This window comes from Pelodiscus sinensis, chromosome 6, assembly GCF_049634645.1.
Source record: "Pelodiscus sinensis isolate JC-2024 chromosome 6, ASM4963464v1, whole genome shotgun sequence".
Lineage (NCBI taxonomy): Eukaryota > Metazoa > Chordata > Testudines > Trionychidae > Pelodiscus > Pelodiscus sinensis.
The window spans coordinates 3004749-3022978 of record NC_134716.1 but is presented as its reverse complement, the minus strand read 5'-3'; the positions used below and the strand labels follow the sequence as shown (position 1 = coordinate 3022978).

The 18230-nt window shown below is 43.7% G+C and overlaps 1 protein-coding gene across 5 annotated transcripts in view; it reads right to left on the bottom strand.

The window, feature by feature from the left end:
- GAK (cyclin G associated kinase) overlaps positions 1-17946 on the bottom strand; it is a 72899-nt gene extending 54953 nt beyond the window's left edge. For 2 of the 5 annotated variants that reach the window (XM_075931303.1, XM_075931306.1), the window contains exons 1-3: positions 17717-17946; positions 4120-4181; positions 2550-2609 (exon numbers count right to left, since the gene is read on the bottom strand). In XM_075931303.1, the coding sequence (XP_075787418.1) occupies positions 2550-2609; positions 4120-4181; positions 17717-17858 (264 nt within the window). In that variant the 5' untranslated portion in view covers positions 17859-17946. Of the gene's footprint in view, positions 1-2549; positions 2630-4119; positions 4182-14092; positions 14787-17716 lie in introns of those variants that run through there. The other 3 variants (XM_075931308.1, XM_075931304.1, XM_075931305.1) reach the window with 3 other exon arrangements.
- Between the last annotated feature and the right edge of the window lie 284 nt (positions 17947-18230).

The following is an 18230-nucleotide window of genomic DNA, read 5'->3' as shown; positions in this document are numbered from 1 at the left end:
CTAGATATACCCTGGGTGAGAAGCTTACAACGTATCTGGTTAGGTGTCTGTAAGCAACTAGAACAGTGAGATTCCGGTCTAAAATGAGTGTCCACAGGTGTATTAAGCCAGCTGCTTAAAAAAGGGTATTGGCCAAGGGTGGTGAGTAGTGTTGTGACTATCGGGCCTATGAAGTGTGCCCCTATTGTGAACTCAAGTGTGAAAAATGTGTGACAGTTCATAAGACATTACAATAACCATGAAAAATGGGTCAAGTTGTTTACCCTCTCGTCACCTGTCCCACCTTGCATCCTGTTTCATCCTCCTACCTGCCAGCACTAGAACTCATCTAAGGGATTTGCATCCTGAAGAGAAGACTGGCTGTCCTGGGTCTTGTTTAAGCATTTGGTTTGTACCTGTGAGTGCTGCAAGTCATCGCATTACCATAACAACTAGTTCTCCCAGACTGGCAGCGGGGAGATCTAATTACCCACACCGCAAAGGCACCTAAGATCCTACACTGTATTCTCTTGCCTAGTCACATTATCTTCTACTCCGCCGTTTCTTTCTTCCTTGCCTCTCTCACTCCGGATATTTAATTGAATCCTGAAGTCAACTATTCTGCAGTCATCCAAGCCTCTATTGTCTAAAAAGAAAGGATCCAACCAGATCATAACTAACCAGGGTCAAAGCAGCACGTCTCTGTTGACTAGCAAGCATCCAGTTGTCACTAACCAGTGACCCTGTGTGCCAAAAACAATGACATCCATATTTCATCTATCTTTCCTACCCTGGCTCTCCTCCATCTTTAGTCTGTCTGTATGTTAAGAACAGGGTGATGTCCTTCACATCAGGAAAGAGTAAAATTAACCTTTTCCTTTTCATCAAAGAAGAGCTGTTCTCAAAATAGGAGATGATAGTTTGACACCTAAAGGACAAACTAAAGGGAGACAAACTTCAAATAGTTTTGCATAATTACTCAACCACTGTTTCAAAATAAAAACACTTGTTTTAGTTTCCTGTTCGTTCTTGTTTAACAAAAAATTCATATGAAATGAATGTTTTGATGTGTTTTTCAAATAATCAAGTAAAACCCAAGGCTCTATTTAAAAATAACATCAAACTTCTTTATCGTTGTTTAATGTTGGACAGGGAACGAGTTTATAAAAAATCTGCAACACTTCAGGCCTCTGAGACCAATATCCATACAACAGCAGGGAAAGAGAAGGAGAGTAATTCAACTCCACAAGGAAAGTAGAAGTTTAAACAAGTCATTGTCCAACTGGGAAATGACACGTTCTCTGAATTCCACCTCTGAAGTTACATCAGACCAAACCATTGTTTCACACTGTCCGCAACACATTACAGCTGTTTAGTTTAGAACCGTGGAAACATTCTGTGAGTTCACAAATCAAATGTTGGCAATTAGTGACATTTATCCTACGACTGGTCACTGAAGGAAGTAAATAGCAGGGGCAATAAATATGTTTAAAAGGGAGCTTGACACCTCCATCTCTTTTTGGTGCAGTTCCTTTGGTATCAGTTTTCCAGAGTTATGGATGACACTAAGCATGTAATAAGGGGAGTGGCACAACTCAGGGGACTGGTATGATTGAAAGCCTTTTTCCTGTAACTCATTCATCTGTAGCAATCCCAGGTTGGCAGATAAACTCTTTAAGCTATAAAAGCTGTTTAGTGATTTCTGAAATGAGCTGGAGATCTTGGTATAGAGCCCATGGAGCAAACATACAATTAACAGAGGCCCTGGACTGAAGGGGCACTGAGACCACCAAAGACAGCTACTATCAAGTAGGGAAATAAAATCCTGTTTAATTAGTTAACCTGTTAAATATAGTGCTTAACTGGTTAACCAATTACAGAGGAAGTGGGTGGAGGGGGCTGCTCTAGCCTTTCTGGGCTGGAGTGGCCCCCCTCAACTGCTCCAGCCCCCGCCAGTAGCAATACCCAAAAGGGTGATGCTTACCGGTTAAGCTTCCACCTCCCTACTATCGATATCCGAGACTGTTCACAGTAGTGAGCGCAGGCTTGTGCTGTAGTTGGTCTGTGGATAAGAGGAGCCTTCAGTCTGTAGCCGTTAAAAACTGTACTCCTCAAGACAACAATAAGGAAGTATGAACCCTAAGATACACACTCAGTGATGATACCATTCTAACCAGACCTGAGCGTCTCCCAGATACTGTCAGAGAGAACTGACAAACATGGGCCTCTAGGAAGTCACACAATAGACTGAAGCAGACTAATTCTGAGTCTCAGATTTGGACCTTCACTTTTGGCCACAAAAAGCCACATCACCAATACCAAAGGTGATTTTATGTACGCTCGTCAGACTGCAACAGATTCATTTCCTCAGAACTAAACAAAACAGCAGAAATGTCTAATGGCAACTCAGGATTTCAAACATTTTCTTCCCTGGAGGAATACTTGACAACTACTTTCAGTGGCCATATGGATTCTGAAGAACAGAAGTTTACAGCAAACATCTACGTCCTTCAAGCTGTTTCACACCAAGCATTGCCTTCTTCACAGTATTGAATTTTGACAAAGGATACCATAAAACAAACTTCTTGAATGATGGCTCTGTTCTTCTCCTCTTCATTTGACAATAACCTCTGTTTCAGAAAAAAGAATACTGAAAAAGGTATACAATTTTGAAGTATTATAAAAACACATACATGGGAAAAATTAGAGTTAACATATGGTCAGCTCTCCAGATAAGGGAACAAGGGTCAAATCCGAGATCCCCGGCTTGGACACATTTGTCACCACAAAAATAGCCAGGTTCCTCGTTACATATCCCTCTGTTCATCTCTATCAGTGGTTTTCAACTTTGCCAGAGTACTTACTGTTCCCCTTTAAGTAGTCTGAAGCCCAAGCCCTGGTGCCCAGATCTGAGGCATGTAATTCAGTTTTAGGGAGCCCCATGTGGCACCGAGCCCCCGGCAACTATCCTGCTTGCCATTCTCTAACACTCGCCCTACACTTGTGACAGCCCTAAATCCGTCTTGTGGCTGCCCTGGGGCTCACAACCCAGAAGTTGAGAAAGACTGAACTAAACAAGCTGCTGTATCCCCCCCAAAAGAACACTGCAAACACCTGTTTGAGAATCACTGATCTTTATCCTCTCTCCAGTAGCACAGCCTCTACAATCACACTTGTGTTACAGCACATTGCAAGTCTCCTCACTCACCCCCATCTCCCCGCTCATTATGGAGCATGTGATTAAAGAAAAATCTGCTGCAGAACTGTGATGTTTTGCTTCAACAAATGAAGTCGTACAGTAGATTCAAGGGAGTTTTTACTAGAATTAAAAATAAACGTCATAGCTGATTTCTTGTTTTATCTATGTGGATATTCAATACTATACTGTGCCCCACACTTCCAATTTGTGACTGATTTATACATCCACAACATTGTGGTGGCAGAGGGAGGAGAGGAAGATGGAAGCTTTGGTAGCTGCAACCTCTGGCACCTACAAGTGCTTGGGTTTTCTGATCACAGTGCCTGTCTCTCTGATCTTGTTAGGCCTAAGAGAGATGGATCGGGAGAAAACGTAAGATGCTCTTGTCCCTCCCTTCATAATGCTGTCCCCCTTTGGAAATGCTTTTTCCTGAAAGTTAACACTAGAGAAATTTTATTCCCACTGTGAGGTTGGAGCCATGCAGTCTTGTGGCTAAAGGTGTTTCATGTTGTTGCCTGCTAAGGGTTGGTCCACGCTACTACAGCCGGTCCCCGAGTTATAAACGGTTGATTTACGACTGTTCACATTTACGACCAAACCTCCCATTAAGCGGTACTAAAGGCAGTCCCCGAGTTACTAACATGACCCGCGATGACGAACAGCGCGGTCACAATGTAACTAAAGGGGTCTGACTTACGAACAATTCGAGTTACAGCCAAGTGTTTGGTCCGTAACCCGTTCGTAACTTGGGGACCGGCTGTACTTGAGTAGACCTAACTTAGGTCGTTCAGGAGTATGAAAAAGCCACCTCCCTAAGCACAAGTTACCATGATCAAAATGCTGTCCACCCCAGCTCTGTATTGGCATGAGACACTTTCCCACACACATCACTTCGGTCTCTTGCAGAGGTGGAGTAATTAAAGGATTGAAACACATATTACCTTTAAAGCGTAATCTTTGCCACTTCCAAGATCTTGAGCTTCATATACAAATGCAAACCCACCTATGAGATGAAATAAATTATACATTTCATTAACATCTCTACCACGTACATTAACTATTTACCTTTATTTCACAACTAGTAACAAAAATTTCAGTTAATACTGGAAGCATCTTGAAATAAAGTAAGTGTATTTGATTATATTTTCAGTTCCTAAGTAGCAACATAAAGAATATGATAAATATACTGGCAAGTTGGAATGCACTTCTACTAGGGTTCGGAGAGATGATTAGGGCTGATTCATTAGCCCTCTACAATTGTCCCTTGTGTTAGCAGGTCCCTCCAATATGGCAAAAATAAAGGTGGGCTTGCAGCCCTACTAGAGAGCAGAGAAACAGCACTCTGGACATTGAATCCACACATTTTTACTTGTTCATTTGTGGCTCGGACACAGAACACATCTCCCAAAACTCAAAGACTTAAGTGGTGGCAGTATGTAGGAAGAGGTCCCCAAAGAAAAAGTGAAGAGGCTAATGACTTTCCCAGAAGTGAACCTTAAAAATTATTCCAGTGCCTACAACTACATGCATCTTCTTTTGGTAATGTTTTTGCTCTCTACTACTGTAATTAATGGCCTACCACAGTGGGGTGCTCTCAACTGTAGCCAGTCCTAATACTCACCCCTTTTTGACGGATCCATTCCTAGACACCCCTTTAAGTTGCCTTGTACGTGCTCTGGAGTTGTTCCCACATCACATCTTTCCTTAGTCTCTTATTTGAAGGTTCTACCTCATTTTACACCCTTCACCCTTTTCTCTGCACTGTTACACTCCCCTACTTTGTGAAGCACACAAGTTCACAGCTGCTCTCACTGTCCACTTCCCGAGGTCTCCCCCACTGCTTGGCTTTCTGTTCTCCGCTGGCCTCTGCAGCATGACAACTGAAGATGCCCTATGCCAACTAGGGACTTAAAATCCCATGTAATCGGTTAACTGGTGAAGCGCCCAGGTCTGCTGCGGACAGGTAGAGAACTGCTCCAGCCCCCACCAGTTAACCTTTCACATCCTTAATGACCACAGATCTCCAGCAGACATGACATAAAACCAGTTCTGCAAGCAACAGACATCGCCAGGAGAGCTCCTGCCAACACAGTGCTATGCACGCCAGTGCTTATGTTGGTGAAACTTATGTCACTGGGTGGTGGTTTATTCACACCCCTTCTCAACATAAGTCATGGCAACATGAGCTGTAGAGTCGACATTGCCTCAGTTTAGGTATTAAAACCCAGATTTCAACTCTGTAAGGCAGTGGTTCCCAAGCTTTCTGGCATCAAGGCCCCCTTTTTGATTTTTGAACCTCCCTCCCCCCGCTCGCCCCCAAAAAGACAGCAAAACTTGTTGAGAAAAAAAAAGGAACTGAGCTTCCAAGGGACTCTCCGGGATCTCTCAAGTACAAAGGGGCGAAAACCACTTGTGTATTTGGGTTTTCTGAGCTACATTTTGCAAACATTCACACACAACGTTCCAAACATGATCAACTTTAGTCATTTTCAAAACCATGACTTTCTAGCATCAGTTTCCCTGCTAAAAGCATTCAGAGTTTTTGCAGCAGTACAACATGTAGGTTCTTGCATGAACTACATGGGGTATGTGATGAGCTGGATCACAGGGGTCCCCTTGGGGTTGTTACTCGGTATGCTGGTCTTGCCACTGAGCCTGCCTACCCGCCTTCTGTGGCACCCCACCAACCTATCCTGCTGGCCTCCCAGCCAATGTACAGAGTTGGGTAACGGCCCCCCAGCAGAGCTACCCCAACACCGAACTAGCAAATAAATCCACCTTACATCCATGTGAAATTTACACAAAGAAAGCTCATTAGGTCAGCACTTGTTATCAATGAAAGAATGCACAGAAGTTGCTCCCCGCAGGTAACAATTACTTACACTGGGCTTGATAATAAACAAAAGCGTTTTTATTAAGTAGGATTCGAGTGACTGCAAGTGAAAACAGACAGATGAAAGTTAGTTACTAAGCCAAAATAAACCAAACACGCCAGCTAATCCAAATGCACTAAGAAACTTGTAACATGCAAATTCTTCCCCTAACAGTTGTTCTACTCATCTCTTTCACAAGCTAGGCAGCTTCCTAGATTGGGCCCGATCCTTTCCCCTGTTCAGTCTTAGATGTTTCCAGCAAGCATCTTGGGTGGTAAATCTCCAGGCATCTGGTCACCCCTCCTATTGTTTGGTTTCTCCCCTTTATATTCCTTTTGCCCAAGACAGGAATTCTGTGTTCAGTTCAAATTGCTCTCACCTTGAGTGGAAAAGTACCAGATCCAAAATGGGTTCCAGCTTCAGGTGGCATGGTCACATGTCTTGGTAGGACCAACCACTGTTTGGGTTTATAGGAAAAACAAAGCCACTTGCAGGTTGTTTACTTGATCACCCAGCCATTAAGTTCATAAAATATCACTAATGGCTTCTACTTGAATACCTGGACTAATAAAACAGGTCCCTATACAAGAAAGATACATGCACACAAATAGGATATACAGATTCATCAGATTACAACTTTTAAGGTGACATGTCACAGGCTATACACTGCATAAAGCATATCTGAGTTATGTATATTCATAAGCCAGTTTTCAGAAAGCAGGGATGGAGGGCTAACATTTAGTTGTCAAACTACAATTTGTCACTGGACACATGCATAGTTTGCACTCTATTTCCTTTTCAGAATGCCAACAAGGCAGGGTCGTTATGAAATTGATTCAGCGCTCTAGACACAAACAAACCGCCTAATTAATGGGAAATGACACAGAAGTGAGTCACAGGCCAGCCTCTTATCCTTATTTATTAGCTCCTTATAATTTAATATGATGTTCAGCTGTGTGTTTGTATACACCAACAGCCAACTATTTGTACCATTCTAACCCATTTCAGAAGAGATATCAATTTCTTTCTTCTGTGGATGTGTGTGACGGCCAAAATTATAGTATAGATAGAGCAATGACCTATTTGGCTGCAGCTTTTCTTCCACTGTTGAAGTATTTGCCCTGCAAGATTATAACAAACTGCAGAAGAGAGGTAACAAAATGAAAGGGTGGTGGAAAATCAAACATACCATTCATGGTAGGATCTTACCACGACCCCACACTCTCACCCTGTGTTATAGATTATCAAGAGTTTTACACGAGAGAAGAAAAGGAAGGAAGAGATCACAATGCCCTAAGCCTGTAACATTTCATGAATCAGCAACAAGGAGGATGCAGCAGGTCTAAGGAAGAGAGCAGTGTAGGAGAGAAAAGGGGGAACTAACCTGCTGCTCCCCTTGACTAAGGAAAGAAGACGACATCATCTCCAGCCCAGCAACCCAGCACAAGTGTGAGCAGCTGCTCTATGCCTGAGGCAGGCTGCCCAAGTAACTGCATCCGTTTGCTTGGTGAGCAATCCAAGCAGTTAGAGTACCAGGCTTTTCCGGACAGCTGCTACTCAAAAGCCTTGTGTAGGGTTGTGCATGATCGCTACACTGTCACAAACAGCTAAATCAGCAAGAGACTCCAAAGGAGGGTCCCCTCATCTAGGTTTCTAAACAGTGCCAGAAACAGAAATGGAGCAACATTACAAAAACTCCTGGACTCTCCCTCTGCTCTTAGTAGCCTTAGGGAACTACTATAGATAGAGGGAGCACAGGCAAAACGCTGGGGGCATGGATGGAAGGAAAGGAACGAGTAGATGAACCGGGGGGCTATGAAAAAAGATAGAGCAAGAGAGAAACTATGGAGGGGACAGACCAACTATAGAGCATGGAAGAGGTTTCCCCTAAAAGGCAACAAGGGCAGTGAAGTTTTGCAAAAACCAAAATTCCAAGTTGTCCAAGTTCTGCAGGACACTGGGCACCATATTTTGCCATCCCTGACTGTACCATTTTAATTTTGCATTTCATAAGGAACTTGGGCCTGTTCTGATCATTGCAACAAACCGTTAATGCCCTGCAGTGAGATTTCACGTTGTTATCATAGCCTGATGGGGAAGCGTAGACACCAGAGGGAGCTCTGAGTGCATTCTATAGTGCTGTAGGTGACTGGAGCTGTGTATTAGCAAAGTTCTTAAGTCTTAAATTTCTGTGCTGTGGACCACCTGAGAGCTGTTCTTATGGAACATTTCCCCTCCCTACATCCCACTACCCAACTTGAATTGAAGCAAATACTCTCAAGGCCCCTTCTCTGAAGCCATCCTTTAGATCAGAATTATGCATTAAGGGTTCACAATTTATGCAGCAGTATTACAATATTATTCTCTGAGGAAAGATTATTATTACAACGGTGTTGGGAGTACGCGAATAAATTAGAGGCTAAAGGCTTCACAAGAATATTGTAGTTATAAAAACCCTCAAGCATTAGAAACAGAAAACTCGGAGCTGGGGATTGAATTTCAAAGAAACCCAAACGTCAAACACTGCAGCAAAGCCAAGTTGTCACAGCACGGCTCGTGACATCTTCCAACTGAGAGCATCGCTACCACTAGTCTGGTACAATGACTGAACCACCGCCATCGTTTAGGCTCATCTCCAATGTATTCATGAGGAGTTTAATAATCTGCTGCAGCTGTGGACTAAGCTTATATTTAGAAACTATGTACTTGTACAGACAAGTCCAGTCCCAACTGTAAGTATGTTTTCCCACCACAGTAAGCTTTTCTCTGGTCAGTTCAGAAGCATGATTTAGTTATCTGGGTCTAAGCGGTTTCTCTATGCTAGTTCTCTATTCATCAATATTCTACAGCTGGTACTACATCAAGTCCCACTCAAGAACGGAGAAGGATGCCATTTATCTCATCTGCAATTTCTAACAATCCCTCTCTACAAGCAGTGGCTGGCTGTAACAGGCATTTAAGTTTGACACATGACCAATAGGGAAGAAACGAGGGGGTGTCATGGGCTAAATGAAACTCAAGGAAAATGGTCTCCCAATGCATTTTACTTCTTGTCTGGCAATGTACTGGTAAAAACTACACAATTTAGTTACTGGGCGCAAAGAGGTAACCACTTATTAGAGATGTAATAGTGTAGTCGATTAACCGAGAAACTTTTGCTTATCGGTTAATACTACAGACTACATGCATCCCTCCCCCAGCATCGCAGATCAGTCCTGGCTCATGCAGGGTCCGGGACCTACCCCTGCTGAGGCTCTGCATTTAAAGTGTATTAGGAACCAGGCACGCAGGCAGCCTGGTTCAGTTCCAGCATGTGCAGGGTCTGGAATCTCAGCCCCCTCCCCCTGGACAGAGGCTGCTGCCACCCTGCACTGCCGCTTCTTTATCAGAAATCAGAAAGGACCACGGTGGCCATCTAGTTTGACCCTCCCCCTCCCAGTACGTCAAAGGTCAGAAAACGTCCCCAAAGTATGACCCACAACACCTCTTTTAGAAAAACATCCCATCTCGATTTAAAAATTACCAGCAATGGAGAGTCCACCATAATGCTTGGGAAGTTGTTCCAATGGTTAATCATGCCCACTGTTAAAAATGTACTCCTGATTTCCAGTCCTGAGTTTGTCTAGCTCCATCTAGACATAGCTGGAGTTGTGTAACGTAAGCTGACCTTCCAGATTTGGTACAGTACTGGGCTGAGAGAGAAAAGTACATTCTCCTCACCTCATTTTCACCTTACCCCTCTATTCCAAGTGTGAGTGCCCAAAGGACTGGTTATGCATTCTGATGCTCAGATTTGATTTCTTGCATTCTCTGTTCCTACAAAGCTGAGTGCCCACCATGGATGCTAACAACATTACCAAGAAACATCAGAATGGAACTTAATTGTCAAGGTCACTGTCACCAAAAGAAACAGCACCTTTGTGATTAAAATCTACCACTGTCCAAGAAAACCACAAGCACCAATAGACACTGGAACAGTTTCTGCTATTTTCTCAAGACTACAACCGTTTACATTTCAAAAGCTGCCCAATCAAAAAGGCTAGGGTTGGGATTCTCAGAAGGGTTTGGGTAACTCAGAACCCGAGTCCCAATGTATTTTAGTGGGAACTGCAATCCTAAGTCACTTAGAGGCTTTTTGAAAAACCCATCCTAGTAACGTAAATTCAGCTAAGTTTGATGGGTGGCAACCTCGACTCCCATCTCACCAGAGAAAGCCTCTTACTTCTAAGTAAAATTTTCAATCTCAGGTCAAACAACTAGAACATGCATGTTTCAGTTCACAGGTCTCCTCTTCCCCCCCCCCCCCCCCCCCCATGGTCTTGTTTTTGCTAGGAACACACTTATGTCCCCCATTAAGCAACAAGAAATGGACATCAAAAAAGTACCGCACAGCAGAATCCATTTAAACCACCTCAGTTCAAGTGTCTAGAAATAAAACTAAATAAAAAAGATGTATGTAATGCTTGTATTACATGAGCTAAGGTCACAGTAACCAAAGAATGTTCTGGCTTGTTTGTTGTTCACATTTGACAGCACTCTGTCTAGCTTGTTTTCCATAGTAAAGCTTTTGCAAAATGGTGGAAGGAGAAGAACTAATAAGTTTCTGGGAGATGCAAAGATAGTTGCATCTAAACTATTTTAATTTATTTCACTAAACTGTCCGGATTCCGTGTTTATAGCATATTTTAGCTATTAATCCACATGTAAAACATAGTTTTACAGAACAAAGCATTGCTGACATACAAGATTAAAAGCTGTGTTCATGAAACTATGCCCTTACACACGGTGTTAATATTTTACATGACTAAAAGCTACTCTTCCCCCCCCCCAATGCAAAGCTTTTGCTTTTTAGTTCATCTTGAACAATGAAAACCTAGTAGTCAGTATCACTTTCTCTTTCAAATGGCAATGTTTAGAATACAAAGATTGCAAGAGAACATTAAAGACCAACTAGAAGGGAAGGGCTTGTTCATGCCTTTTTCAGATGGGAAAACAGGATAATGGTTTAAGAACTCTTGTAAAAAAAATACACGCATTAAAATTTTGAGACTATGCTATCTGAGTGTCCTTTAAAACTGAGTATTGAAAAAGACACTCAAAGCATGTGACACCCAACTCCTCAACAGGTTTCATCAGATTTTATAATTCTTCCATCTTAAGTACTAAAGCACCCCACCTATCCCAAGTAAAGGTCAGTTCTCCTTGCAAATTGTACAATTAAGTTTAAATACTGAAATCTGCATGGACTTCTTAAAACTAAGGCAATGCAAATGTTCTTGAAGTTGTTGAGAATTTCTTTTCAAGTATGCACTGTAAAATGGACACCATGTAATATCTCCCTCACAGTGAAAACTGCAGTGAGATTTGCACCTAAAGCAAATCTGTTTAGTAGGACTGTAACAAGTTCTCCTCAAACACTTAATGTAAGCCCTTGTCTAGGTTAGCAACAGTGACAGTACAAGCAGAGAGAAGTCACTGAGAAAACTGTTCAACCTTATCTAAAGTCTTGAAAGATATCCAAGTGTGATTTTATCACCACCAGCCTTTCAGATTTAACGAATGTTAGCATTCTGCCCTTCCCTCCCACCCACAGATTTTTTCAAACCTCTGAGTGAGAAAACAACAACTTAAGTTGGTTTCTCAGTACAGATCTGGTCCAAGAAAGGATTTTATCATTTGCAGGCATATGATTCAGCATTTGGGGGACAAACTATAAACAAGGATCCATTGCGAGAACTCTTCTCAAGTCCCTTCCTGTAGATTTTCCTGTTGCTTGCACACTCACTACACAAAAGACAGACCTCCGATGCTGGGCACAACGTTAACTCATGACTACATTAGTGCTATGAAGTCTCAGAGTGGGAGCCACGTTAGTCTGTAGCTTTTAAATTCACAAGTAGTCCTGTGGCACCTTAGAGACTAACAGATATATAGAATATACAGTAACAGATCTACTATCTCAGGGTCTGCTTGTAACATACCTCAGACAGACCAAGATAATCAGAACTAGCAATCTACAAATTTCAAGTTTGTAATTATGCAACTGCTAGATTTTCAAAAGCAATGAATATCCACTACCTTCCATTCACCTCACCTGCAATCTGAAAGTCAGCAATGGAAGGTCTATACCAAATTTCAGCTTGCTTGACCTTCTTTTTTGCTCAACAGCTGATATTTGTCAACATACTTTTTTAAAAAAAATTAGGAGCATGTTTTAAGTACAGGAATGTTATATCTCACAGTATAACCTTCCCAGCCCACTTCCCCTCAGAAGGCACCGGATAAATATATTTTTGAAGCCAAATTAATAATGAAAAAAATTCTGTTTATAAACTGCTTTCTAGAATAGTGCTAATTCTTTCAGAGTTTCATGAAAACAGGGCCTGAAATTCCACTACTATAAAAATGCCTTTATTCTTTGTCACCCACCCACTCTTGCAGTACTGTGTTGTCACTAAGAGGAAAAAAAAAATCAAACATCCCACAAATTTCCTGTTTCCCCTCAGACTGATATGCTCTCACACATTTATTTCTCTGCTTTGGTCTCCTCTTTGCTTCATTCCTTTAAATATTCCAGCTAACAGTACTGCAGAGACCAGACTAACTTCTCTTTCTCCTTGCTACCCACACACTGAATATGTCTAGAGCAAAGCAAGTAATGGGGTTTCACAAGAGTAAGGCTCAGATGTGTCAATCACCCAGGCACCCAAAGATCATGTGGTCATTACAGAACAAGCTGTTGACATGCCCTTTACTAAGAGTATCGTCACCACAAAACTCAATCTCAATAAGGCTGCCCCCAAAATAAGCCACCTGAAGGAAAAATCTGGACTGTACCTATTAGGCAAAAGGCTCTAGCTCTCTAGTTGTCCCCAGGCCACTGATTATGATAAGCATTCATTGTATATGTTGTGGATCTGGAGAGAACTTAGACCTTCCATGTTACAGTACTTGTTTTAACAAACACATAAGGGCTACATCTACACTGGCCCCTTTTCCGAAAGGGGCATGCTAATTTTAAACTTCAGAATAGGGAAATCCGCGGGGGATTTAAATATCCCCCGCGGGGTTTAAATAAAGATGTCCGCCGCTTTTTTCCAGCTTGTAGATAAGCCGGAAAAGAGCGTCTAGACTGGCCCTTTGAAGTAGGAATAAGAGATCCTCCGGAATACGGCTTTATTCCGGAGGATCGGGCCAGTCTAGACGCTCTTTTCCGGCTTATCTACAAGCCGGAAAAAAGCGGCGGACATCTTTATTTAAATCCCGCGGGGGATATTTAAATCCCCCGCGGATTTCCCTATTCTGAAGTTTAAAATTAGCACGCCCCTTTTGGAAAAGGGGCCAGTGTAGATGTAGCCAAGCTGTATACATTAAGGTTATGTCTATAATGGAAATCAAACCACAAAACATTTGTTGTTCAGGTGTTAAAAAAACCCTGCAAGACTAAAGTTTTGTTGCATCAAATGCCAATACGGCTAGCGGGCTGTCGGCAGGAGTGCTTCTGCTGACAAATTACACCCTGATTGTAGGGGGTGGAAGTATTTTGACAGCCGACAAATAGTGGCTGCAGTGCCTGACTTTTAGAGCAGGTCAACGCTACAGGGCAATGCTGACCTAAGTTATACAACTCCAGCTACATGATTAGCATATCTGGAGACAATGTACCTTAGGTCGAGTTACCTTAGAATCTCCATTGCGGGGGGCTGACTGGACAAACTTCTGTCGATTTCTCTTACAGTTCTCGTTCTGGTGGCGTACCAGAGCCAATGAGAAAGTCATCAGCATTCGATTTAGTGGGTCTTTACTAGACCCGTTAAATTGACTCCCGTAGGATTGATAATCACAGCTCCCATCTCCATGTGTAAGTGTAGACTTGCTCATAACACCAATGTGTTGACACAACCGTGCTGCAAAGAAAGCTATGTAGTATAGACAAAGCCTAAGGCCTTGTCTACATTCCACCCTGGTTGATCTAACATACACAACTTCAGCTGTGTGAATAGCATAGCTGAAATTGACGTACATAGACCTACTTACTTACTGCATGGAAGATGTTGCAGGTCTGCAGCTGATGGTCTCCTGTCAACTCTGCCTACTTTTCTCCTCCTGGTATAGTACCAGAGTTGATGGGAGAGCATTTGGAGGTCGATTTATCACATCTAAGCAGATGTGACAAATCTATGCCAGTGGATCGATCACTGCAGTAAGCCCTGAAGAGAGGTATACTTTACCTAACAACATCTTGCAAGACTATTTAAAACACAAGAAGAAGTATTCTTGCTGCCGTACGAGCATTTTCCAAGATGAAACATTCACAGAAAATCTTCGAAGGTGGGACAGCAAGTTGAATCAACACTGAAAGTGACATTTTCCATTTCACTTAGAAAGTTAAAGATTGAAATCCGTACTTCCCAGTTTTGTTGGGTTTGTAAAATCTAAAATCAGCTAGGCGGAACCAGTTGTAACGTTAACATTCCAGAAGTACTGAAGTATGTACGGCTCAATCATTCACGTGCCTATGATGGATAACAGTTTTAACAACACAGCAATTCTAGCATAAACTTTTATGTAAAATATTACTATTTGTATTTTTGTAGCACCTAAGTCCATGCCAGACCAGAACCCCAATGTGATAGGTAGTGTACAAATGTATGTGATTCAAAAGTGGGTTACAAGTAGCCTTTTCATATAAAGCAACTAATTATATATTCTAGTGATTCATCTCAACACTAAATACCCAGGAATAGTTTAGGTAATTTATTCAAAATCTCACCTATCAGCAATAAAATATTTTCAAACAGATTACTCCAAAAGCTTCAGACTAAACATAAATAGTAAACCTGCCAACTCTACTTTTTCTGACTATAAAAAAAATTAAGTTCTATGGGTGTTTTCTTTAGCATCTAACAAATAAGAATCTGCAAAATCTTCAACAGAAGAGCAATTTATTCCCTTCTGTTCTTTCAGCTCTAAAGAACCATCTGAGAACTGTCCACTTTTAGCTCACATAGCTCATGTGAAGTACGTATTTACTCTGTTGCTCATATGTTTTGTTATATTTTCAATTTATTTTGTCAACACAATGGCCAAAATAATTTGTAAAAAATGTAGCTGCCATCACACACATGTACTACAGAATACTTTAAAGAAGTAAGAAGATGTTACAAACTAGACGGTGAAGTGTTTTAAGATACAATTATAGGAACACCAATGACGTCATACTTTTTTGTTTGTTTTTAATATACTATTAAGAGTAGCAGTAACTATCATTTACTGCATGTTTGGACAGTGCTTTGCTAATGGTATCCTGACTTGAGACCTCTCACCACTTCTGCAATTAATTATAAATGCCACCACTGCTCACCTCCATTTACTGTAATCTTAGGAAAAACAGCTTTAATTTTCTCAGTGCCTTTTGGGGACTTGAAAGCACTTTATCTAATGAGCAACACTTTTTTGCCCCAGGTAGCTAATTTCCTCTTCTGACTGTCCTGTGTCTTTGTGAAACAAACTACACAAAGAGAGAACATTTAATACAGGAACAAGACCCCCATCCTCGCACGTGCCAGTATTTGCAGGACAGTTGCAAGCGCCATTAGCTTCTGTGGGACACCACGTAAGTGCAGCAGTGTATTCCCCAGCAAAAAGATTCAGGACAGTTGCATGGCTCAGAGATAAGTGGCACAGGAATCGATTATGTCTCGTATACATTTATGGACTTTCATAATTTCTCACATTGCTAACATTTTAACGTTGCCAGCATCAGTGGAAGAAACTTTGAAAACAGTAAGTTTTATTCATAGTTGTTCCTGCTCAGAAGAATTTCCTGATACTTCTGAAGACTAAATTCACAGAACTCGTTCTGTAGAAAAAGAATATACGGAGTTCTCCCAGGAACTAGTGTTTATTGTCTCACTGTTTCTTTGAACACCATTTGTCTTATACGGACAAATTATAACAGAGTGAAGTCTTTGGAGCACAAACTGGGAAGATGGGGGAGGGGGTTTGTTTTTTCTTCTGCTTTTATACAGCACCTAATAATATTGTGTCCTGGTCCATGATCATAATAATAATGATACCTCAGGTAAGTTAAACACACACTTCTTAAAATGGCCCTGAAACTTGTCTAGCTTTGGTAGAATCTGTCACTGAAGTAGTCAGCGTTGGGGTCTGGCAGATAAGCTAAGGAATTGCTACAGAATCCATACACCCAAGTCTAAACCATCATAATTTAAAGTAAGCTATCCAAATAGCAAAATGGAAAATAGCCAGCCCAGTCCTCCAAGGATTCTCTGCCCTTTCTACAAGGTACTGCGTGCCCTCAATTCCTACTTCATGCAAATGGGAGAAAACTGTAATTCTCTTAAAAGTGCCCAATCTTACTGCCACTGACTCAAGTTAGCCTGGTGACTGAGTACATAAAAAACAAATGCAGGCAGAGGGCACATAGCTTTTAAGAATCTCAATCAGAAACCATACAAAATAAGACAACTTGGTTAAGAGAGTCAGGAACCTTATTTGCAAGTATTGCACAAGGTCAGACCACCACAGTTAGGTTAGTTCTTACCAGGAGGCTTCCTAAACAAAATCTCAGAACAGAAATGGATCCTGCTCTAAGCAATGAAACAGGAGAAAGAACAGAAAATGCCACAGATTTCAAGCATGATAAGAGCAGGAGAAGGAAAATGCTTACTACATTCAAAGCATTCAAGAGAGAGCATATTTCAGCAACAATATCTTGCGCAGCAGAAATCGCTGCACTCTGAAAAGAAAGGGCAGTTACTGGGATGTTGTGGCAGCCAGCTGGCTCTTAAATGAGTTTAGAAAAGGCCACATAAAGCGTTTCCTACAATAATTTTAGAACTAAAAGTGATGGGGGAGGCAGACCCCTTCTGGACGCTCACTTAAGTCATATCTACACTTAATACACTGCATCAGCTGTGGAAGAGCTTCTCAGGTAGACACAAGAAACCCTCCCATCAACTCGCTATTGTCTGCGCCTAGCAGCCAGGTCAATATCACAATGTCCTTTGGGGGGACGGCCTGTTCACAGCCCAGAGGACACAGCTCTACTGATGCACAGTTCACTGTGCAGCTCTGGCGCCAAGTAAAAGTGCCCAGGCTGGGTTTTCAGCCCGGTGCAGCTCCAGGGGCAGGCACTGGTAAGGTGGCAGAGCAGTCCCAGCGAGGGATGTAGAACCCCACTCAATCAGCGAACCGGGCAAGTGTTTTAAATGGGGGAGGGGGGGCTGGAGCCACAGAGGGGGGCTGCTCCGGCCCGGCTGGCGCCCAGGACAGGCCCTGCAGCCCCCACGCGCTAACCGGTTTGCAATTCCCATCGCTAGCGCCAGCCAGCACCAACCGGGGGGGGGGGGGTCCCGTTTAAAACGCGAATCGGTTAAACGGTCCCGCCCGGGAGGGGGGGCGGGGCTCACAGCACCGGGAGGGGAGGGGGGGGCTGTTCCAGCGCCGCCGGGCCCCTCCAGTCGCGCCACGGGTGGGGGCTGGAGCAGTTGCCCCTCCCCACAGCCCGACCCGGCAGCAGCGCAGGGGGATGCGCAGCGCCCAGCACAGGGGCCAGGCTCACCCCGATGGGGGGGGGGGGGAATGTGCAGCCTCCCCCCCCCCGTTGACTCCCGTAGCGCGGAGCTGCCCCCCCGCGCACCTTCGGCGATGACGCGCTTGACGCGCAGCTTCATGTCGCCCAGCTCCACCGTCTGCCCCACGAAGTCGTGCTGGTCTCGGCTGGCGGCGCCCAGGGCGCCGGGCCCCGCCAGGAAGTCCCAGGCCGACTGCAGCAGCGACATGGCCCCGCCGGCCTGAGGGGGGAGCCGGGCCCTCCCCGCCGGCCACCGTACCCCGCCGGGCGCCGCTTCCGCCAATGTGGCGTCACGCCGTGACCTCACCGCGCCGCCTCCAGCGGGGCCGGCCCCGCATCCGGAGCCCCGCCCCTCACTGTCGCGCGGCAGGGAGCCAGCCCGGCCCGGTGGGCGGGGCCTGAGGGTAGTTCTGCCGCGCGCGGGGGGCGCCTGCATTCCCAAGGGAGGGCGGCGAGGGATGGGTGCGCAGAGGCAGGAGGGGAACGCACGCTCTGCGGGGGGGGCAGGGCACACCTGCACCGGGGGGGACCCACTCCCGAAGAAATCCATTCACCTGCAGGGTGCAGGCCTGTCACACTA